Source organism: Micromys minutus, assembly GCF_963924665.1.
Source record: "Micromys minutus genome assembly, chromosome: 3".
NCBI lineage: Eukaryota > Metazoa > Chordata > Mammalia > Rodentia > Muridae > Micromys > Micromys minutus.
The window spans coordinates 21,198,010-21,223,028 of NC_137972.1; the positions used below are offsets into that span (position 1 = coordinate 21,198,010).

At 49.5% G+C, this 25,019-nt stretch overlaps 1 protein-coding gene across 1 annotated transcript in view; it reads right to left on the reverse strand.

The window, feature by feature from the left end:
* The window catches only part of VWF (von Willebrand factor), a 127,247-nt gene that overhangs the window by 66,773 nt on the left and 35,455 nt on the right, over positions 1-25,019 (reverse strand). The window contains exons 10-17 of the mRNA XM_080914051.1: positions 24,877-24,923; positions 17,834-17,970; positions 17,362-17,500; positions 16,056-16,156; positions 12,169-12,364; positions 11,363-11,578; positions 7,909-8,149; positions 1,073-1,167 (exon numbers count right to left, since the gene is read on the reverse strand). Of these exons, the coding sequence (XP_080770177.1) occupies positions 1,073-1,167; positions 7,909-8,149; positions 11,363-11,578; positions 12,169-12,364; positions 16,056-16,156; positions 17,362-17,500; positions 17,834-17,970; positions 24,877-24,923 (1,172 nt within the window). The remainder of the gene's footprint in view (positions 1-1,072; positions 1,168-7,908; positions 8,150-11,362; positions 11,579-12,168; positions 12,365-16,055; positions 16,157-17,361; positions 17,501-17,833; positions 17,971-24,876; positions 24,924-25,019) is intronic.

Consider the following 25,019-nt stretch of genomic DNA (forward strand, 5'->3'; position numbering starts at 1 on the left):
AAGGCAGGGATTCTGTCTACTTGGTTCACCAGTGGGTCACATTTCCTGTCAATCAAAGAATAGCAACCATGATTGGATAATGACGAGAACATAGTTGAGGCAACACCTTCCACCATCCTTCCCCCCAAAAAAGCCTGGTCATATGTATGAAATATAATTTCTCTCACTCTGGGCAAGGAAGGCAGAATTCTCAACCTTACTTTTATGTGGAAATTTGGGCTAAAAGGCTACACTTCAAAACAGACATGGCTTTTCCCATCTTAGAAGAAATCCGGGTGTTTCTCTACAACAACTGGACAAGAAGGCTCTGAGCTGGGGTAGGGGTGTGGGGTGCATGAAAGGTAGGCCCTTGAGACAGAATTCAATGGAGGGGACAGAAGAGCAAGAAGCCTGGTGACATGGAAGCCACACTCTGGCTTCACTGTGAGTCACCCTCATGCTCGTGATCTTGGCTCCAAAACAGTTGCATAGAGACCCAGACCCCTAGCTAAGAAGGAAGGGGCATGAGGGAGGAATCTCAGTGTGGGAGGCAGAGAAAGAAGGGGTTAAATAGAAGCTGCTGAGGGTCCATTAACGTCCTTCCAACCAGGAGACTACATTCTAGGCCAGCATGGTCCTTCCAGAGGCAAAGCCTCTGTAACCTAGAATGTGAGTACAACTCACCTACTGTGGGCCACACCCATCCCATGGGCCTCGTCCTCTCCAACCTGACAAGATTCCAAGGAGGTTTCCTCATCCGTGTGTCCACAGGGAACAAGAGCCATTGAACACAGGCACCATTGCTAGCAAGCCCACCGGCTAATGCCAGCCGCTCACTGCGCTCAGATCTCTCCGCTTCTGATAACTCAAGTGTTCTCCTTCCACACAGTAAAATTATTCTGGCCTCACTCACACAAATGTACGTGTGCAAAGATATGCCTGAAAATCACTCACACAAGCTAAGAAGTCAAGGAGATGCCAGGCAGAGCCGGACCCCTGTTTAAATACCTGCACGTATCAGACAATGCATGAAGTTCTCTCCCCCACTCATGGAGAAGGGAAGAGAACAGCCTTTCAGGGTTATGGTACTCACTGCGGTGAGACAGGGGGCTGCTGAGGAACATGTCAGGTAACAGGCTCCCTGGGGCGCCGCTTGTGGTACAGTGCATGACGCCGTCTTCACAGTAACTGCAGAGAAGACACCCCAGCTTTTGCTAGAGTCTTTTTTTTTTTTAACATTCACTGCTCTTCCCCACCTCCACCCTGCTCCCTCTGCTCCTTCCAGTGGGACATCGGGCCCATAACTCTGGATCTGATATTTGGCCTGCCATCATCACCAGTGACCATCAAGTCATGTCCCTCTGAGTTCCTTTCCTCTGATGCCCCTCTGAACATCCCCATCCCTGACAGCTACTCCATTCCCTGAGAGAATAGAGACAAGCTCCATTGGATTTCCCCATTTCTGTCTCAGCCTCACCGATAGGTCATAGATCCCCTTTCCCCAAACATCCCATGATTTCTCTCCCCTCACTAAGCTGCCATTCACATCCCTAGCTCTCATTACAAAAATGGCTCCTGCACTGCGAGTGGCAGTGCCTTTAAGCTCAAACAGGTACATGTAACGTACATGCAAATGTCTCCTTTATAATCCCCTCAGTGTCTCAAAGATACTGCAAGCACAGTGTGTCTGCACCACACTGTGGGGCCCCGCCCCTTCCAGGGCTGGTCTGTGGAGTGGTATCACCATCCATTCCCTCTGACCCACTGTCAGAGTCTAGGGTTCATCCGGACACTACTCCATCAGCTCCATCTCAACCCAGGACTTCGCCTCTGAGGTTTTGCTTCAATTCCTACATGCTTGTAACTTCTACTCCCTGATTGTGCCCCACCCTTGCCTGACATCCCTCAGGAGCATCCCTTCAACAGACTGTACTAAAGAGCGAGCCCCGCATAAGCTGATCTCTGTTTCTCTCTCTTCTCCAGCTTAATGACTGTGAATCTTAAAGTGTAGTGCTCTCTTTGAACCCAAAGGTTCTTACACAGTTTCCCTAAAACTAAGGTCACTCCTACCCAACACACATCAGTATGCAAACGTGTACACATACTCACATGTGAGCACACACAATCTTTTTCAAAAGTTTCTACACAGCAGAGAGTTAACTAAGTGATTCCCTACAGAGTGTGGGATAAGCTTTGTGGGACATACAGCTGACAGAGTATGCGAAGAACCCCAAAACATTCAACGGTAAATGAACAAACAATCCAAGTAACAAATGGGCAAGAACGTGCAAACAGATCTCAAAAGAAACAGAAACATCCAATCAACACATGGGGGAGAAACATTCAATCAACACATGGGGGAGAAACATCCAATCAACACATGGGGGGGAGAAACATCCAATCAACACATGGGGAAGAAACAACCAATCAACACATGGGGGGAGAAACATCCAATCAACACATGGGGGAGAAACATCCAATCAACACATGGGGGAGAAACCTCCAATCAACACGTGGGGGAGAAACATCCAATCAACACGTGGGGGAGAAACAACCAATCAACACATGGGGAAGAAACAACCAATCAACACATGGGGGAGAAACAACCAATCAACACATGGGAGAGAAACAACCAATCAACACATGGGGAAAAAACAACCAATCAACACGTGGGGGGAAATGGTCATTCTCTTCAGCCACAGACAGCATGCCAACGCTGATGAAGCCAGGTAGGTACCTCATACCTGTAGTCCTGTCACCTGAGAAGCTGAGGCAGGAAGAGTGCCATGAAATAAAGGCAACTTGGGGCAACAAACTGAGCCCCAAGCCAGCCCGAGCTACAAAGTGAGACCCTGTCCCAAAAAAAGGCCAAAGGAAAAGACAAGTATAGTGACCATGTAAAGAAAACGAAAGTCTACCACACAGTTGGAGCAGATGTAAATCAGCCTAGCCACTTTGGAAAAAAGCACAGAGACTCTTCCAGAAGCTAAAAAACACAATGACCATGGTCTAGTGGCACCAACCCTGCCCTACATCTCTAAAGGAATCAGAGTCAGCAATCAATAAAGATACAGCGCTTTTACTAAAAACCACGTCATGGCATCAGCCCACACACATCAATGGGTGGATGGGTAAGGAAAGTGTGGGGCACATACATAATGAAGTAGCATCAGCCATGGAGAAGGATAAACTCCAGTCCTTCATGGGAAAGCGGGGGTGACTGTTAAATAAAATCTCCGGCTCAGAATGTTGAGAGAAAACAGGGAACCAAAAAGGGAACTCTTGGGGAAGGGTAGGATTGGGGGTGGGGGAGAAGTAAGAAAGAGCATGTGTTCAAAGTACAGTGTGAGCATAGGAAAATGTCACAGCAGGCTCAGGACTTGGCACAACGAACACACACTAATAAAACACTTCAAGAAACTACAAAATATTGCTCAGAAGGCTGAGGAGCTTAGTAAATGGGCACCGTCTGCATATGGATTAGACAACAAGACTACAGTGGCCTATAGATTGAATACATCCCTATAAAAATCCCAATGGCAGTTCCTACAGAAACTAAGAGTAGAATTTATTCTACTTCAAAACCCCTGAACACCAAAACAAAGAAGAAAGTTGGAGGAGCCACAGTTTCTGGTTCCAAGCCTATTGTGAAGCTCCGGTAATTAAAACAGTATGGACTGGCAGATAGACAGGTATACAGACCAGCTAAGTAAATAGCTCAGAAGTCAGCCGTCGCCTAGACGGTCAATTGAATTTCTACACCAGTGCCAAGACATGGCAAAGAGTCTACACGGTGCCGGGAAACTGGAGTTCCATCTGGGAAAGAGTGAAGCTGGACTCTAACCTTACACCACACGCAAAATGTGAGCGCCAAATGGATCAAAGATCTAAACATTAGTAAAGTCTTAGAAGGGATCATCGAGGTATTCGTGACTTGGAATTTGGCACTGATTTCATGGCTATAGTGCAGAACCATAAGGAATAAGTTAAAAGGATAGGTAAATTGATTATAAATTGAAACATGTTCTGCATGAAAAGGCACTAACAACAGAATGGGGGGAAAAAAGTTCACAGAATATACAAAGAGCCTCAATAATTCAAAAATAAACAAACTACCCAATTCAAAAATGACCGAAAGATTCAAGTAGACATATAAAAAAAATCTATAAATAGCCTATAAGCCCATGAAGATGTTCAAGGTCATCAGTCATTAAAGAAATGCAAGTCAAAACCACAATGAGATGCCATGTCATACCTAGTGAGATAACTCTCAGGAAGGGGGAGTTGGGTTGATGTCTCCATGGATAAAGTGCCCTGCTATATAAACATAAGGCCATGAGTTTAAAACCATAGAACCCTTGTAAAGCTAGACCTACAATCCCAAGGCACCCAATAGAGAGAGTGGGAGTGAAGACAGATGCTTCCCCAAAAGCTAGCTTGGCATGAAGAACATCGTAAACCAAAAGGAACTATTTCAAATGAGATGGAAGGAAAAGGGCGACACACAAAGCTGTCCTCTGACCTTCACATGTGTGCTGTATGTCACACAGATGTACCTGCACTCTCACATATACCATATGTGGAGCAGACAGGGAAAGGAGGAGGAAGAAGGAGGAGAAGGAGAGGAGGAGGAGGAATAAGAAGAATAGGAAGAGGAGGAGAAGGAAAATAAGAAGTTCCAGGGAGGTTGTAGAGAAATGGTCCATTGCTGGTGGGAATTTCAGTGCTGCATCCTCAGTGAAAGATACTTTGGTAGTTCTTCAAAAAAGTAAACCGGATTAGTATAAAATCCAGTAGTTGCATACAGGGATGTTGACCACACCCAAATCTGAAGCACATACTCAGATACTTAAACACCAATGTTCATGACAGCATTATTTACAACAGCAAAGAGGCCCAAGCAGCCAAGTTTCCACCAGCGGATGGATGAATAAGCAAAAGGTACCATGTATACACAGTGGGGCACCATTCCAGCATTAAAGAAGTAGGGTTTACAGATATGCAGCAACAGGGGTGATCCTTCAAATAAGTAAGGGAAATAAGCCAGGCACAAAGAAAAGGAAAAGCGCTGGATGCCTCCACCCACAAGACATCCAGAGTAGTCACAACCATAAAGGAAGTTGTGTGGCTATTCCTAGGCTGGGAAGCAATGAGGAGTTCCTTTTTTAATGGTCCCAGTTTCTTTCAGGGCCATAAAGGTTCTAGAGATAGCTGGGGAGAAGTTGGTTGCACAATGTGTAAATGAACCAAATGCCACTGGTACATCTAAGAGGATCAAATGGCAAATCTAATGTCTTTTTAAAACATGTTTCTATTTTCATGAGTCTGTGTGTGTGTGTGCATGCTTTGTATGTATGTGGACACACTTATATGGGTACCAGTAGACACATGAAGGCATGTGTGGAGGCTCAAGGTTGAACTTGGGAATCACCCTTGCTTGCTCTTATTTACTGAGGCAGCACCTCTCAGTCCAGAGCTCTTCAACATGGCTGGTCTTTCCACACAATTTGATTCGGAGATCCCCTGCCTCTGACTGTCGGTCATGACTACTCATCCTATACATAGGTTTTGGGATCCTAAGACTTGGACAGTAAACCCTTCAATTGCTGAGCCTCTCCATAGTCCATCATTTTACATCCTTCTTAGCACACACACACACACACACACACACACACACTCACACACAAACACACACACAAACATACAAAAACACACACACAAACACACATACACAAACAAACACACACACAAACTTATACACAAACACACACAAACACACATACATGCACAACACAGAAACATACAAGCACACACACACAGTCACACACAAACATACAAAAACACACACACAAACACACATACACACACAAACATACAAACACACACACACACACACACACACACACACACACACACGGTAATGGCAGAGGGAAGAAACAAGCCCTTCTTGCCCAACAATGTTGCTCTAAAGTCCCAGAGGGAAACACCTGAAAAGTATTGCCAGGCAATCCTCTGACAGGGCTAAAACCAAAAGATCCAGCCAATGGAGGGTGTTGTGACCAGCTGCCTTCTGTGCCCCTGGGATCTACATCCACAAAAATCAAACAATCATGGGTGGGAAATATTCAAAAGAAAAAGTTATGTCAGCACTAAACATGGCCGACCTTGTTCCCTGTAGGGCCTAAGCGGGGCAGTGGGATAGTCACAGAGCTTGTCACTATAGGTGCTGAGTGCCATCTAAAGATGACCTAAGTATGTGGGAGAATTTAGGTAGGCCATAATGCAGGTGCTGTGCTGCTTCAGGTGAAGGACTCACACATCCCTGGATTTTGGTACCCGAGAGTGCCTAAGCCGATGAATGCCCTTCTACCTTGAAAGGACAACTGTTCTTCCTTCCACACTGTGACTTTACCCTTTCTGGTTCTGCCTTTTCCAACCCTACCCTGTCTTCTAGAATCTTCCTCCTCCCGTCTGTCCCCTCCCTCTTCTCCCCGCCATCCTCCCTCTTCCCTCTGACTGATCCTCACACTCTGGACTTTCCTGCAATCTGGTCCATGCCTCCTAGTGTCTCCCATTAGTCCCAGGGCTACAGGAGTTCTCAAATTCCAGCCCCCAAAGTTAAGTCCATCCATTCATCCACTCATTCATTCATCCGGATATCTTCTTGGGAAATGGGTCAGTAAGATCAGTGTCTCCTCTCTCTCCAGGGAGCCCTCTTGCTCTCTGCTATTGTCTCGAGACAAGTCGGGCTCCGAGTACTGGGCACCTGCAGTGCCCCCTCCTGCCCTCCAGCATCGGCTGGTCCAGTCTCCACGGGCTCTAGCTCTGGACCCCTGACCTCCATTCCTTATGATTGCTCAGTCCACAGCCTAACGGGCTTTGCGTCCATGTTGCCCATGTTCTCCGACATTCTCCAGAAGCCACTCCCTGAAGCTACACTTCCCTTCTTTGTCCCTGTTCAAACCCTTCCAAGGGCCCCATACCTATGCATATATAGTTTACCAGTCCCTGAGCCTGATCCCACCCTGACCCCAGCAGAGGTTTGGAACCTAAGAGAACATCATCTGTGGATGGGATTGTTAGCAGTCTCCTGGGGGTGGGTTAGCCTCAAGGGACTGGATGAGTTCCGTGGGAAAAGAGTGGTTTAAAAAGTGAAGCCATGGGGGCTGGAGAGGTGGCTCCTTGGTTAAAAGCACTGACTGCTCTTCCAGAGTTCCTGAGTTCAATTCCCAGCAATCACATGGTGGCTCACAACCATCTGTAATGAATTCTGATGCCCTCTTCTGGTGTGTCTGAAGACAGTGACAGTGTGCTCATGTATATAAAATAAATAAATCTTTTTTTTTTAAGTGAAGCCATTTCACGTCCTACACACGTCTCACGCACGTTCATGAGACCCTCTCCAGACACAGGTGCCCAAGCCTGGACCTTTCGTTCAGCCTCCAGAAACGGAACCCAAAAGAATCATCTTACTCTATAGAAGACCCAATCTCCGGTGGTCAGTTAAAGCAACTCACAGCACACTGGCAAGGCAAAGCACCATTGAGGTGAACTGCAGTACCAGAATTTTTTCATCCAAGTGCCTGTGTTCACTAGAAAAAAGCTGAGAGGAGGGGACAGGGACACCTTCGTTTTCCAGTCCAGAAAGGGGAAAGTGAAGCCCAGCACATGCCCGTGGCCAACAAAGCTCAAGCAATCCCACCGTTGGCATGAAGGTGCCATGGCTTACACGTTATGGACCCTGGGGACCTGAGAGGACTCTAGTTCCACCTTGGTCTGGACAAGCCATTTCCCTTTGAGGCCTCAGTGTCCCCATCCGTGAAATAAGGGATTTGAAGGACCGGTTCCAGTTTCAGTTCTGCCACCAAGGAAGCCATCACTATCCTCACCAACATCCAGGCTCACACCCGGGCCCCTGTTTGCACTTACCACATGGTATGGTGGTCCGAGAAAATGTCTGCAGGCTGGAAAAGCTCACCATCATGGTAACAGGGGCACTGGGCCTTGGGCACACAGTCCCCTCTTTCATCCTGGTAGAGTCCTGGGGGGCAGAAGCAGCCTTCAAGACAGACTTCACTGCATTCTTCATCCGGAAAGGAGAGGGAGCGGCAGGTCAGGTTGCAGGAATTCCCACACTGCAGGTACACCTGGCCCTGTGGGCAGCCCAGAGCTGGAGACAGGAGGGGGAGGGAGGCGTTAGATACAGCATCTTACCTTGCTGCTGTGACCACTGCTGTATCCAGACGGTCACAACCATCTCTTCCCACTCTGAGCAAAAGTGTATCTTCAGGCAAAAAAAAAAAAAAAAGTACGTGGAAAGTACAGGTCCACGCATGTTCTCTCTTTACCCACGCAGAGCAGGCTTTCCTTGCCTGTGAATTCTCTACGTCTAGAACACTAAAGTCCCGGCAAGTTTAAATATCTAGAACTGGAGGGACAGGCCGGAGCATCTCTATGATGGTGAGGACAATAATAACTACCGTCCCTGAGCACCCACCGTGGGCTCTCTTCCTCCTGAGTCTGCTCCAGCCCCTCCCTTCCTGGGTTCTTACCCATAGCAACCAACACTTGAGCTAAGCGGCTTAAAGATCTGGCCTCTCTGGAAGCGGAAGTGAGACCCGAGCCCAACTCTCTGTCGCCCTAAAGTCTAAAACCCATCACACTTCAAGAAGGGAACAGTCCCTTTAAGGATAACAGGGACACTTATGCTTAGCCCCAGCAAAGCGGGCAGCCTCAGTCGACTCATAGTCCTTACTCCTCGTCCCCAGGTTCAAATCCCAGCTCCACCACCAGTTAGCATGGAACACTAGGCACCCTCCTTAATGGAAGGTGGCAGCAATATCTGCTGGGTCTTTGTGGAGCTTAGATGAGCCAATATGTCACAGGTGTTCACCGCTATTGTCACTGGGACACTGGAGGGGAGTCCTAGCTCAGCTCAGTGTGCTCAACATGGGAGATATATTCCAGAGAAAGACCTCAGCCCCAAAGGACCCGGCCCTCCTTCCTGCACCGTGGCCATGATGGCCCTGTGTATAATGAACACACCGAGGATGGAAGTCATTAGTGGAAGGATAGGAAGAGCAGGGGGCGGGGGGTAATGGGCTCCCTTTGCCTTTACCCTCGCCCTTGGGCTGCTGGAAATGAGAGCCGCGCTCTGGACGCAGGCCTCCCAAGGACGAAAGAGCCTCCTCCTGCTGCAGATACCCACAGACAGAACATTCCGTGGAAGTCATCCCTGGCCGTGGACTTCTGAAGAGACTCTGAGCCTCTCCTTCCTACCATCACCTCAGATTTGTATTTTATGTTTAGCTGGGAAGTCAGCGGATTTCCTAATCACGTGAGACCCGGACTTTCTTTCCTCTGGATGAGTGGACAGGCTGGGCCCCTGAATGGGTATGTGGCGTGAAGGTAGGCTGTCACCGGAAGCATGCTAGCCCACAAAGGCAGCAACTCCCTTCAATCTATCTCGTGTGCAATGGCAGGGGTACTTTAGGGAGCCTCTGGTCTTGTCTTCTCAAAAGATACAATTATTTTACAAGGACAAACGTGTGTAGTCCTTCTGGCTCCTGAGTCTTTTGGGTACTGCACAAAGTAGCTGTGTGGCATGTCTTTGTCCCTTGGTTGTGTGAGATGACTTTTTTTTCTTTTTCTGAATGAAGGCAGTGGTTTGGGAGCCCTGTCTGTTCCTCAAGAAAGAAGAGAGAAATCGGGGTCTAGGGGACAGAAAACTTCGGCTCCTCTCTAAGTGAAGAAAGGAAAAGGCCAGAACTCAGAGATCTGGTCCACTCTCCTTGGGCTCAGAGAAAGAAGCCAAAGGCCATCAGTCACATAACTCACAGAGACAGGTCCCTCTTGTCCTTAAATAGCTCCTTCCTGCCAGCCAGCACTTGAAGCTGTATCAAAAAGGCTCGGGCGTTAAAATTTGTTAACTAAGTCTCTCCTGTTACTACGGTGCCAGCCAGCTCACTGCCCACAGTCACTTCTGTGGAGGTCCTTTGCTGCTCCCGAGAGATGAAGGAATGTTCCCAAATGCTCATTCAGTGAGAATGTCCTAAATTAGCACAGCCTTCTGATGCTGTCCCACTGCATATAGCTAGTGCAGAATTCCTAATACTGCTGGGAAATACAGCATTTTCATAAACAGCACAGCCCTGACTGATTAGGTTCCCCAGCTTCTAGATGGCAGCCACTAGGAAGAGAACAAACGTTCGGAGTCATTGGATGAGGGGCACGGAGACACGGAGCTGCTAAACCATGGGTAACTTTCTGGAAAAGTCCGTACTACATCCTTTGGGCCGTCAGTGTTCCCTCTGTCCAGGGTTGGAGGGAAAAGGAGAGCACTGGGTGTCCCCTTCATCCCTACCTGCTTCATCCATCTCTCCTTGAAATAGAGCATGTCCCCCTGCATCCCCGCTTTCATCAGAGACTGTTTAAGACTCCAAACACAAGCTCGTGAGACACCAACGCTGAAACGTGTACATCTCTTCAAATCATAATGTCATTATTTTTTTTACCATTTCCCCTAACTACTGTCTCCCTGCTTCCTCCAGGACATCCGTTGCCATCTCCAAACCGGTCCACCTCTAAAATTCAGAGTTACGTCTACCTTCCTCTTCCAGACCGTCTGCTCACACTCCTGCAGCGCTAACTTCTCTGCCGCAAAAGCACCTCTGTGAAACTTTCATCAAGAGCAGCTCGCCAGAGAACCCTCCTCAGCTGCCCCCGCCCTTCATTCCTTCACTCGGTGTGATGGATGGGAACCTCCGAAGGAGGTCTCAAACCGAGGCTTGGAGATTCTATCTCCCAGTTGCCTCAGCCTGGACACTAGCCAAATGTCCTCAGAGGAACAACAACAGATCCCTAAGCAGGGTTTAACTGCCCCGGGGACCATGGTGCAGGAGCAAAGACCATCTTTGAAGGCAAGAATCTACCACGGCTTAGGACAGATGCAAAGTCAACTAGAACAATGGCATTATTCAACGCTGCATAACTTCATACAGTGCCAGGTCCCACTGAAATTACAAGTGAAGGATTCCTGCATTCCCAACTCGCTCCACCGCATGCTCATACAAGGAATGAACACTAGGTGGCAGCAGTTACAGGCAATCTCAGCCAGGCCCACGCTCACTTCAAGGTTCCATGGCGTCTGTAAGGGGTTCCAACTTACTTTTAACGCAGGAACCCACCCCATCACCATCCAAAAGCAGAAGGCAGGAGAAATGGCTGCAAACTTTAGGCCCAAATTTGTCACTGGGGCCTGTTTCCAAATGAAATAATTCAAAGAAAGTACCTTCAGGAAGGACAGGAGGACCCAGACCCACAAGTTGTCAGAAGAGTTTGAATTGGTCGCCTAAAGGAGGTTAACTGGTTATGGGGCGCTCACCACAGAAGGCCGGCTCACGCCACCCGACGTGCACGCCTTTTCGGGCACATGCAGCGGCATAGTTAGCTACTGCACTGCACAGGCAATCTCGGCCGTCGGAGCAGGAGCAAACGTCATAACGGCAGTTCTGCAGGTAGGGCAGAGGGCTGACAGCATGGTGGCAGGCCTCGAACTTGGAGGACGTCAGGAGCCCGCAAGCCTCCTCCGCAAACCTGGCTGATGAGGAGAAAGAAGAACCCGTGCAGAATAAAACATGGCGCTGCCAGGGCCTCTGGGGCCAACCTCAGGGACTCTGACATCCATACCTCACCCCCGCCCCCTCTCTACCCACGAACAGAACCTGTTCCCTTTCCTGCCCACAGTTGTTGCAAAAAATAAGTCTATCTGGCTCTGGCTTCTGGTGACAATTTACTGTCCTGGGTTTGGCTCAGTAACGGGTGCCGGCGGTCAGAGTGTGAGAAGCTGGTGAGAGCAGGGATGTTGCAGCAGCGTTTCTGCACAGGGTCACTGCGCATCTATCACACAATAATTCAACTTTAAGCTCCCGCGGCCCCTGCTGCTCTAGACTGGGACCTTTCCAGGCCAGAAACGACCCAATATTCTCCTCTTTCTCGGGATTTCACTCATGGATGGAGGGTGCTCAATAAACAAACTTTGGAAAAGGAAATGAGTCAACCAAATGTAGATCTGAGACGCCAATAGTCAAAATAAAGGCTGGGCCAATTGCTCCATCTGCCTCCTCACTATCTCTGTCCCGTGGAATGGCCTGGAACACGGGAGACCCCAGGGCTCTGCGGCTCACATACTCAAGCGTGGGTTCAGGCTGCAGGGGTCACTGTGTTGTCTGCGCATGTCTGGACAATCCCATTGAAGCTTCCAGGCGTTTCCGAAGTCTACCACCAGAGGCTCCACCAGGCCCGCCGGCGTGAGGAAGTCGTCTCCCTTGTTGCCGTTGTAATTCCCACACAAGCCACAGGTCTTCCCGGAATAAACTGGGGACAGCTGCCGGAAGAAGCCGGGCCTTAGAGCAGCTGTCCCCCAGTGTCACAATGTTTCCACTTAGCTAATGAGATCGGTTTTACCAAAGAATTTTCCCAGGTGAAAAGTAACGTCAGGAAGTCTAAGCCCTGGGCTGTGAAGGAGGAACCCTGCAAGCTCCGCAGCATGGTGCCAGCTCTGTCCCTGCTTCTGTTATTCCTCAGAGTCAGCCAGAAGGATTCAAGGAATTATTCAGTCACTTTGGAAGGTGCAGGACAGGCCGGCGGGAGGGTGGGGGTGGGGAGAAAAGAGGGAGGGGAGGAGAGGAAAAGAGGGAGGAAGGGAGGGGGAGAAAGGGAGATGGAAGGAGGAGAGAGAGGGAGGGAAGGGAAGGAGGAAGCGGAAAAGGAGAGGAGAGGAGAGGAGAGGAGAGAGAGAGAGAGAGAGAGAGAGAGAGAGAGAGAGAGAGAGAGAGAGAGAGATTGCCTAAGGTCCCAGAGAGGGTGGCACAGCTGGAAAGAACACACAGATTGAATCCCTCAGACCGACATGCTCCCTACATCCACGACTGTCATACCTATTAGCAGACATGGGCTAAACTACAGTGAGACTACGTGCTAACTGTTGGTTGAACAGGTATTGGTCACAAACGGTAAAGGCAGACTGAGCTGGGTGTAGTCCAAGCCCCCAGGAGCTTGTATCTGGTGTCCAGGAGGAATTCCTTCCTGCTAACCCTGCTGAAGACACCAGGAAGGAAGCAGGACTCAGAGCCCCATCAGTCACTCTCTGACCAGACCTCAGCGGTGAGTCACAGTCTGAACCCAAAGTGCACGTTCAGGACAGAGTCGTGGCGTGGAGGCAGTTTTTCTCCCAGGACAGCTGGGGCACCACTGGATTCTACAGTGCAGATTCGAAGAGCTGGTAGAGACCAGACCCAAGAGTCCAACTCTAGTCCTGTGGGTAATAATGAGACCTCCCTGCTCCCTGAAGTTCCAAAGCCTCAGAGGTTAGGCCTGGACCCCTGTAGTCATCTCTGGGAGCTCCTTCCAGCTGTGACCTAACGGGGTACATATGGAAGGTTCCAGACCCACAGACAGATATGCAAGTAAGAAAGGTGGGCATATGGCCTTTCTTGTTTGTTCCACAAATGCCAAGTGTCACACAAACACACACATAGACACACACACACATACACACACACATACACACACACACACACATACACACACACATACACACATACACACACACACACACACACACACACAAACACAGAGTAGGCATCACAGATTCTTCCCTGACTTTCCAGCTTAAAACCACCCGGCCATTCCTAACTTTCCCGGCCTCACTTCTCTCCCCGGGTGTCATTCTGGCATCCTAATAGACCTGTCTGCTCTTATTGTCTGTCTCTCATAGAGGAGGCAAGCAGTTTGCCTGCTCTGCTTCATCCCCACACCTTGCTCATCTGTGATAGAAGGGTACCTGTCTCCCATTCAAGTTGCTGTAACAAAACACCCTAGACTGGTAAGGCTTATAAACAACAGAAACTGTTTCATCTGAAGGCTAAGAAAGCTAGGAACTCAAGTCAAACAGCAGCACATGCAGCACCTGGCGGGGGTCCTGCTCATAAATGCTGGCTTCTTGCTGCGTGGCTCATAGCAGGAGGGACTGGCTGGCTCCAGGGAGCTCTTTTGAAAAGATATGAGTCCATCCCTGCCCAGAGGCCCTACCTCCTAACACTACCCCCTTGGGAGTGAGGATTACAACACAGGAAGTTTACTGGGACTCTCAGAAAGTTGACAGATTGAACAAAGAGGTTGGATGAATGAAAAAATAAATTGTCACACAAGCGGGTTTCCTCCTGATGCCAGATAAAACACAATGCAGACTGTCAAGGCCACCTGAGCAGCAAGGCAGCAAGTGACACCTTCTCCTCCCCCACTTCTAGCATCTTTCTCTCCTTCTCAGACAGGTGCCCTCAAACTCCCCAGAGTCCCCCTTGGCCACATCCATTTGCCCTCCACCACTACCATCCCCCACTCTGAGCATGTTCTTTTCCTCTGTTCCCTTGGCTTGTCCCTCAGGGGATGGAAGGAAGGGTGTACCCAGGGACATTGACCACAGCTCAGGACATTTTGAGAAGGCACTGTTTGAAACAGGCCTCTGCTTAGGACAGTCCTGACACAGTGGGGACTGCCCCAGGTCCACTTTCATAGGACTCTGTTGATGCTGAACTTGATCTGCATGGAAGTCACCTGGGCTGGTTTACCTGAACTAGTTGGCCATATCTCTGCTACTTCCTGGAATTGAGGCATGCACATCACATGACTCATAGAGACTCGTGACACCCACCATGGGAATACACAAAGGCCCCTGGAGAGCAGGGAGCCAGGGGTGTGGGACAAGCTCCCTGGGCGTCCTAGGTGTGACCTAGGAATGTTTCCATAGCTCCAGGATTTTGTTCTTGTCTTTCCTCCTCTCTCTGTCTTACAAGCACACAGTGGAATTTTCCAGAGGCCCTGTGATCTGAAGTTCTGTAGCAGACTGACTGCAGAAATAGATACGAGAATCCAGCCGTCTTCTATTAAATGAGTCGTTAAGGAGATTTGCGGCCACGTGCGGTCATGGTGTTCTTGCTGCCTCCTGTTGTCTCCTGATCCCTGTCTAACTTATTTTTCTAAAAGAAAAGTGCTTACAAATGTCGGTTAGGAAACAGGGTTTAGTATCATGTTATAAATGAGTTAAGTATTTTAATGTCTCTGACTTAATGGGGTTTTTTGTTTGTTTTGTTTTGTTGTTTTTTTTTGTTTTTGTTTTGTTTTGTGTTTTGCTGTCTAGGGTTTTGCTTTTCTGTTTCTGTCGGGATCTTGCTAGTGAGCTCAGGTTAGCTGAAACTCGCTCTGTGGCCCAGGCTGGCCCTCAGCCCCCTCTCATCCTCCTCATCCCTGGGATATGTCATTATGCTCAGCTTTGGTTTAGCCATTAGCCTGGCAAGAGTCTGTAGATATAATCTCACTAAAGATCTCAGGGACTCTCCTCAGCCATTTTTAAGAATCTAAAAGCATCCTGAGACCCGACAGTGAGGACCACAGTCTGACACCAGAAGGATGACAGCCAGAGGACTAACCCTCATTGTGTTGTGACAGAGGGAGGGCTGCTGGTGGCTCCCAGGGTCCCCTGGTTGTCTCCCTTATGATGCAGCAGAATTAGAGCAGTTTCCACTCAGAGGATATGTTCACACATGCATCTGCCCAGTGGTTCAGTAAGGAATGTGGAGGACACACCCTCGTGGCCTTATTCAGATGTCGTATGGGCAGGGTACAAGTTGGGTACCCCAATCTGGCCCTTCCCTTCCTTGCTCCCTATAGTGAGTGCCCAGGGACACCACCCCCCCCCATCCAAGGCCTTGCTGCAGCTCAGAAACTGACCAGCAATCGTACCTCAGTGCCAGTCTTACAGGGGACCCTGCCATCTATTCTGGAGATCAGCAAAGTGCCCAAGCCCCAGAAAGATAACCCCGGGAACAACAGGGGGCGCCCAGAAAACAAACATCAGCTTCTCACACACAGAGAGGCCTGTTCCTTGCTCTGGGGGTGTAGAGTGTGAGGAGAAAGACATTCTTCTCCTACCACACAAAGCCATTTTGCCCAGAGCACAAGGGGTACTTTGTGAGGGTCAGGCTCCGGCCAGGCTAATAGCTTTGAGAGGGACCTACCTTAACCAGCAGCCGCCCGCGGCCATCCCAGTCCATCTGAAGATCCTCCCCATAGCTGAGGCGTACAGAAGCCATCACTGTGTGCTGGATCCGGAGGTCACCTGAAGCCGTAAGTCCAGGGTGTCAGTTCAGGTAGGGAGGTGACAGGGTGACTGGCGTGTTGCGGGTCTCAAAGTTGTGCTTGTGAGATCTCAAAGTATTGTGGCAACAACAAGCAAAGAGTAAAAGTGTCCATGAGGCTGGGGCAGGGGGTTAGCTCCCTAGAGGAAAGATGAACTGGGTGGATAGAGGCAAATAAATTCCTAGAGAAGCCGCTGGTCTACCATGACCTGTAATTCCCATTATGGACACAAGGGGGCAGCAAAAGCTCCAGGATTCTGAGAGCCTGGAAGTGAAGGAATCCTCTGGTTTTCAACTAGTAACCTGCGCAGGAGGGGTGTGTGGGGGGGGGGACACCTCAACCGAGAGAATGCTTCCATTGACCCATAGGCATGTCAGTGACATTCTCTTGGCTGTTGATTGGTACAGGAGGGGCAGGTTTAAGAAAAGGAACTGAACATGAGCCCAGGGAACAAGCCAGTAAGCAGTCTTCCTCCTGCACCAACCTTCAGTTCCTGCATTGGTCCCTGCCTTGACTTCCCTCAGTGATAAACTATGAGGTAAAAGTGTCCGATAAAATAAACTCTTTCCTCCCAAGCTGAAGGAAAGTGTCTACGGCAACCACTAAACTTTGGGGGCCCTGTTGGATTCCAGGCTAGAAGTCCTCCTAGCTGAAAAATGTGATGGGCAGAGCTGAACGTAGCAAAGTCTGCTGCTGCAGAAATGTGGGGAAGCTTATGCCTCGTCCTGGAAGAATATATCGCCTGGGGGGGGGGGGTTACGCTCAGCATAACACACATAAAAACACAGTGTACTTGTTTACCAAATTCATCCGCTGTGTGCCTGGTTAGGGTCATAGGCTTCAGGAGAGCCGGGAATCATGGAAGAGAGAGATTTGAGAGCTGCTTTGAAGGTAAAGTTAGGGAGAGTCATTCAATCCAAAGCCAGTTCATACGCCATGGGCTAAGACATGAGGCACTTGCCCCAGGTCACATCCTTTGAGCTAACCATTTGTCTGTCAACCCTGTCCTCTCATCCGGGTCAACCTCTGCCTCTGGAAGCCGTCTTTTCTTCCAGAGTCAGAGTACCCAGGACATCTCACCACCCTCCCCAGTTAAATTGTCATCAATCCCAGGAAAAAAGTGGGTACCCTCAGCGGGCGGGGGCATAGACCTATCCAGTGTGGAGGAGGCGGGCATGAGCTCACCTTGCAGGAAGGGAGTCTGGACATCCTGGCCATCGATGGCCACTCCTCCCCCGTGTTTCAGCTTCAGGAGGCTGTTGTGCAGGGCGGACAGCCGCACACTGACAGAGCGGGTACACACAGCATCGGGGTCATCCGCACACTGAGAAGGTAGAAGGCCTATAAATGTCCCCATCCTTGCTTCATGAGCTGGAGGGTACCATGGCACACAAAGGAGGGGGACCCTGCTGTTCCCCACCCCGATTAGCCCTCGGTTTCAAAGACCAGAGGTCTAGGGAGCCACAGACTAGACCTGAGGGGGTGAGTAGCCATCTCCCAGGAGCTAAGAAGGGAAAAACGGGCTGTGACTGCTTGAAGTCACTGTCGGCCAGAGGAAGGGCTCCCTTCTGTGCACACAGGTGCCCCCTCAGGACACGCACTGCCTTCTCCCCATGAGGCTCTGCAGCCTTCTGACAGGCAACCTGACCAAGCTCACCTGCATGGTCTCTATGACAACGGAGAACGAGTGATCTTGGCAATCCCGGGCCAGCAGGTATTGGCAGATACCACTGAAGGTGAAGTACCTGTTGTCAAAGCTCTTGAAGTGGGATTGGCCTGTGACCAGACACTCCCCTGGAAGGACCCAGAAGAAGAGGTGAGGGGAAAGACTATGGCTTGACAAGGTGAGGTACACGTAAAAACAGACTGCCCCTCCTCCCCAAAGCCCCCAGGTAACCTCTCCCCCATGACAATCAAGGCTGAGTGGGGGGAAGAGGATTCTAAGTCAGTTCCCACTCTTAAAGCACAAGATGGGGCAGTCACAGGTCGACGTAACATTTTATAAACAGAGCGGCTGAGGAAGAAGGTATAGAACTGCATTCAGTCTGTGCTAGAGTCAGGTGTCTGAACCTACAGCTCTCAGACCTCAGCTTCGGCCCCTAACTGCTTGCCTGAAGCTGCTCCAAAGTCCCCAAACGTCCCTGCCCAAGACCAGGACATGAGCAGATGGCAGGCCAGAAGCCTGGGCAGAGCTCTACTCAACAGGACAAGGGAGGCTGCCTAGAAACACAGCCCTCATGAACTGGCATAGGGAGGAGGCCGGGGACAGCCTCACCCCAGGAGAGCCATGAAGAAAAGATGAGGAAAACAGAGACTGGCCCATTGCTAATCAAAGACTCCATTCCTGCCCCTAGCCTAGCCAACAGGGAAACCTGTTCGGGGCCAGGGGCAGGTTCGGGAGGAGCGTGGCACAGGCAGGGGGCTCTCTACACATGGCATGGCCAGGCAGCATTGACCTTCACAAGGCCAGCTCCAAGCCCAAGCTGGCAGATACATCTGCAGATGGAGACTCTCTGTGCTCCCCCTCCTACACAATCGTGACTTTGCCACTCCATCTTCCAAGGGCTCAGCCCTGACCTCAGGTCTTAGGGGATATCCATGCCAATGTGTCTCTACCCAGCTTGGGGAAACTCCATCATTGAAGACCGCAATGGACCTACTGTGGTTAAAACAGGCATCGTGATCTCCTGCCAGTCTTTAGCCGAGTGCCTGTGCCACCTTCTCCCATTGCCACCGTCACTCTACAGAGATCGTGTCCCATGAAAGAGGGGCCTCCTGACATTCACTACCCCCAACTCCACACACTAGGTTCTCCTCAGCACAGCTCCACCTGAGCTCCTATCCAGGGCTGGTGCTGGGTCCTAACTAGCCTGGAAGTCCTGAGAAGCCACAGGGCAGTTCCTGCTGCTCAAATGACAAGAACGGGAAAGAGGGGACCCAGCATCTGCCACCTCGTTGGTATTCTCAGTCATAGGCAGTGTTGGGCCAGGCGAAATGTACATCTCTGAGCCCAGCTGTGGTACAGCCTTAGAGCATTTGAAGGTTGGGTAAAGGCAAGTAGCCCCAAGAGACTAACAAGTGTCTGGCCCTCAGGGCAACGGCTCCCTTCCATCATGCTAGGACGGCCAGTGAATAAAACCAGCCTGACGAACTTTGAAGGAAATAGGAAGGCTCCAGCTCACTTGCTCTCACATCTCCCACAGCGTGTCCTGCAAAAGGGCAAGAGTGGACGAAATGCCAGGGGAGAGCTGAGGAGCCACATGATGGGGGCCAAGGGTCACCCCGAGCCATTGTGAACGCCCTGGAATCCAGCGATGTCACAGGAAAGCCTTTCAAAATGGATATTTTTTCTAAAGTCACCGTGGTTGAACAAACAGAGTGATGTGGTTATTGATGTCAAATGCCTTGACCTGGCAGACCATGAAATGGGTGGATTCTTTCCCCAGCCATCTCTATTCTCTCAAGAACACTCTTATCTGAGCGGGAAACCGGACAATGCCCAGGGAAAGCAGGGTCAACGAGAAAGCACCACAACTATCTGAAAGCAAAATGTCCGGCCCTGGGATCTAATCCTCTGATCTGGCTTCCTGCTCTCGCCCTGCTGATTTCTTTCTCAGCAATCAGAAGTCTAAATATTATATGTGGCTTATCTCCTTGGTACAATTGAGGGACCAAGCTGCAAACACAGGAAACCTGGGGAAATGGACTGGTGAGCTGCTGGGTAGTAGCTGGCTGAGGGAACCAGAACATCCAACCAAACAATGGGCCACATGGCCAGACTCATGCTCCTTGGTCCAGAGCAGGAATGCTAGGGCATTTGTTCATGGGCAGGTAGTTAAGGGTAGTCACCAGACTGGAGATTAATGAATGGATGGTAAGAGGTTCTTAAAAGAGTACAAAATGGCTGCTCCTAGGTAAAGATCCCCTGTCATTGAGAAGGAGGAGGAAGAACAGGTAAGAGAGGAAGACAGACAGAAGGAGGAAGAAGAGGAGAGAAAGAGGAACAGGAGCTCTCTCATCTAATGGCCACACTCTATTCCTTATAAACAAACCCTCTGTAGTGCAGCGAGTGCGTAGGCCCTGGGTAAGGTGTCCTGCTGGAGTTAATGGCCTTCATCTTTTCCTGCAACCATCCCTACAGAAATGTCAGTGCACAGGCCTCAGACAAGGTAAAACGGACTTCCTGAGGACACCGGGCTCCTCCAAGCTGGCCTTTAATTCAGTAATGTAGTTCTGACCAAATACATGTGGTGATCTCTGTACTCTGGGGACCACCTCCTGGGTCCTGACCGGTGGCATTGTCCTTTCCCACTGACAGATGAGGGAGACAGAGCACAGAAAACCAGCCCAACCTTTCAGAGTGGACAAAGAATGCTTTGAACACGGACATCATAGGGCTACCCCAAGAGTGGGGGGTCCTCAGTTTCTTCAGGACCAAGTGTCTCTGACCCCTGTCAGTGTGGTCACCTGCCAGGGGACAGGAGGACAACACAGAAGGAAGGAAGCCTGGCTCCTAAACATGATGCATTGTTTACTGACTAGCCTATGCCTGGCCTGAAGGGGCACTGTGAGGGTGTGGACGGACTCTGGACTACTGGGGGAGACAGGGAACAGAATCCCAGGTAAGCCTAGCACCTCAAAGCCCACTGTCATGGGGAAGAAGTTTCTGGCTGCCTGTTAGCCAGGGATACTGGGGTATCATTCTTCCTGCAGGGTTCAGAGCACACTGGCCTTGAATCTCAGGGTGAAATCACAGCTAAATTAGAATCCATTAAATTCTCTTGAAAATTCATATCTCCATGGGACCTTCAAAGGGTCTTGGGCTGGAGAGACGGCTCAGTGCTTAAGACCACTGACTGCTCTTCCAGAGGTCCTGAGTTCAAATCCCAGCAACCACATGGTGGCTCACAACCATCTGTAACGGGATCTGATGTACTCTTCTGGTGTGTCTGAAGACAGCAACAGTGTACTCATATAAAAATTAATTAATTAGTTAATTAATTAATTATCCTGAAAGGAAGGGTGTGGGGCTAGGGTACCACTCCATCGGCAGAGCACTTAAAAAGCATGCACAAGTCTCTGGTACCATCCCCGGTACCAAATAAATAATAAACTATCCTGAACAAAATAAGTAATAGGTTATTCCAAGATTCCCCATCCCCAGGAAGCTCCACCCCACCCATTCCCTCATCTCACTCCATTCCTGCTCCATTCTGTCTGCTCCGGGTCTCAGTCCCTCCCTGAACCTGCATAAACACTGCTGATGCTCTCTGTTCTGGGAAGATGGGACTGGTCCGGACTGATGGGGGACTTGCTATGAGTTCTAAATGCCTCACAGCAGGCTTGGGATGAAGCTACGGTTGTGAACCCTGGGTGCCAGTTGAGTTTGTGTGTGAACTTGGCATAGTCCTCTGGGAAGAGAGAGCCTCTATTGAGAAAACACCTCCATCAGATTGGCCTGTGGGTCATTTTCTTAATTAGCCACAAAAGTGAGAGAGCCCAGCTTCCTGTGGATGGTGCCACACCTGAGGAAGTGGGCCTGGGTTGTATAAGAAAGCTGCTTGAGCAAGTCACGGCAGACTAGCCAATGAGCAATGTTCACAACGGTCTCTGCTTGAGTTCCTGCCCCGACTTCCCATGACAATGTGCGAGCGTTATAAACCTTCTCCTCCCCAAGTTGTTTTGGGGTCACAGTGTTCATCATAGCAATAGAAAGCAGACTGGGGGTACCATGTTTGACAGATTAGGAAACCCTGCTGGAAAGTCAGTCCCTGCCCTCCAATCAAACCACCCCCACCTGAAGCCCATGCTCCTATCTCCCACCCTGGGCCATTTTTATTTTGAACACAAATGGAAATCCCTCTTCTCAGCTGTTCCTCATTTAGAAATGTACCTGCCACAGCCTTCCACGAGGAACATCAAATGCACAACCAGGGCTGTACGCATCTGAAGGATAGCTTCAGACTACATAGAAACCACATGTTGCGGCATAGGTGTTGAAAGTCCACCAAAGGTCCATGTGTTCTTAAAAGCCTGGTCCCAGCACTGGCACTCTCAGAAGGCTGTGGCACTACGGGAGGCGGACCTTATGCAAGGTGCTAAGTGACTGGGCATGTGCCTGTGAAGAGGATGGTAGGAAGCCACCCACAACCCCAACCCCTAACTGTGGGTCTTCATCACCAGAAGCCTTAATGAATGGGGTCACCTGACATTAAACCTGATGCTCCAGAATCTTGAACCAAAATAAACCTTTGCTTCACAAGCAAACCTCGTCTGGCATTTTGTTATTGTAACACCAAGCTGAACGGTGTGCCACAGTTTTGCCTGAGGATACCCAAAGATAAACAGGGAGTAGATAGTTTCTAGAACGGCATTCATAAGGATCACCAACCCCTTCCCACCCCAGCAGACTGCTGCCTTCCTAAACCCTTCCCTCCCCCTCCCCCTTTTTCTTTCTCAGTTCTCACACTCAGCACTGTGCTCTAGGCAGCCTTCAAAATGGCCAGTTATGGTTGGGGATTTGTGATACAGGGATAAATGAGCATCACATGTTCTTCGCTGAACGAAAGCCTGGTCCTCTAAGATGCACAATACAGCCCCTGCAGGATCTTCACAGAAGCCCTGCTCTTTCCTTGGAGAGCTAGGCATATCCCCTTTCAGAACCTTCCCACCCATCTTCCAATCAGTAGCTCTTCCCAGTTATCTGAGTGATAAGTCAGCCCCCAGACAACAGGATTGTAGTAAGACACTAGAGAGATACGTCTAAGTCTGGCAGCTGTGGGTTGGCGGTGGACAGAATGAGGGGAAGGATAGAGCAGGGGTTTGGAGAACGAGGTACGGCTTTCATAGCTTTTTATCAGTAAACCTTGGATGGAGTTATTCCAAAGACCACAAGTCGGTACTGTACCTGCCCTTCCAGGCAAGAAAACACTGCTTGTCCTGAATCCTCAACAAAGCTCTGAGAAATTTTGAACTGAAGACCATGAGCTTATGTTGTCCAGACAAGACTTTCATGGATACAGTGCACACTGTAGTGGTAGCTGGGTGAATGGAAGGGTGACAGAAAGAAGCCTCCCCTGACACCATTCTGTGTCTGGGGGTCGGGCTGATGAAAACACAGCAAACTAACTCTGTTTCTATAGCTCACAAGTCTTGTGCGATGGGTTCTTCTGGTTTAGCCATTGGAGGCTTCAGACTCCTATATGGGATGTGATTGTGCTCAAATAGAGCATATTTAGAAGTAATTTCTTGTCTTTCTGCTTTCTTCTAGGATTAACCCCCAAAGACACCAGGACTCGTTGGCCATTTCTGGGCTAAAGTAATGGATCCAGCTTCCATCAAGTTCCAGAATTTTCCCAGTGTGATATGTGTCAGATGAGATTCCAAATGACACTAAAGCCTGAGTCCAGTTGTCCAAATCACTTCCGTTCTACCTAAGTCTAGGGGAGAAAGGACAGGTAGAAAAATCCAGCTGGCTGAATTCTAGTCCTGGCTCTGTGTGCCTTTGAGAAAATTCCTTAACCTGTCTTGTCTGTCTCCTCTTTTACTAGGAGAAAACAGACTGTGTTTGTCTCAGGGTTATAACAGTGAGGTGACAGGAGAAACTCTTAGCATATCAAAAACATCACATGGGAGAGCATGAAGGGAAAAGTTCAGAGTGTGGAGAGGCAGGGGGAGCTTTGAACAGGCAAAGTTTGCAGCAAATAGAGCTGAGGCTAAGCAGGAAAAAGCAGAGGGCAAAGGCTATCCTTCAGGTCCCAAAGCAGATCCCAGATAGGTAGCTAGGAAAGGGGTCCTTTGCTACCCTGGTTTTCCTAGCATTTGGACCATACTGTGGTCTGCATACCAAGCATTCTAAAAAATTCCAATGAAACTCGTGAAAAAAAAAAAAGAAAGAAAAGAAAAAGCACTAGAAAGCAGATTTTGCTAAAAATCATTGACTTCTCCTTTGGGACCATGAATTTGCTAAAAACAGGATAAACAGTGGGCATCAATCTCTGCCTTCCCGGAGTCTGTTTCCTTTACCTTGGCTGAAGCTACAGAGCTAACTCCTCCGTAACCTTTCTTCTTGAGTCACCTAGATTCCTGGAATAACAAAACCTCCCAGGACAGAGCCCCTGGCACCGAGGACAATTATCTGTGAGGGTGAGGCTGCAGCTGAAGCAGAAGTGTGCAACAGGAAGAAACCGGATTGACAGCAGTAAGGACTTCTTGTGAAGGCTTGGGGAACAGTAAGGACTTCTTGTGAAGGCTTGGGGACACTCCTCTATTTGTTCCTCTTCCCAGAGCTGAATAAATCTCCACCCTTCACTATTTTTCTGTTCAACTAGTATATTGGGGCTGCAGAGACCTAGTTGTGCCCTTAAAATTCAGATCATGCTATTACTTCAAAGCCAAAAGAATTGTCAGAACCTTCTTCCTCCTCTTGGTTTTTCAAAGACTCTCTTTGCTTGGTCAGCCCTGACTTTCAGGCCTCACCACTTAATCCCCAGAGCAAACAGGAGTTGGGCAGGGCAACCTACTCACTCCTGCTTCAGCTGCCGTAGAGGAGCTCGCCTGGCCCATGAGGAGCGCTGAGACCCAAAGCCAGAGTCTGCTCTACTGCGGGCCCTCTGTCAGGCAGGGCAGGGGAGGGGAAATCACACCTCTCCACAGAGAAAGGGAAGAAAGGGAGAAAAAAAAATGTGTACATAAGCCTACCTGGGCATTCCTCATTGCTGCAGATCCATAGACTGTTTCTGCAGATGCTGTTGGACAAAAGAGCATACTCGGGTCATTGGTTCCGCCAGGAGGGCAACCTAATTAAATGAGCATTCATCACAGATAGCAAAGCCCTCCCTGGA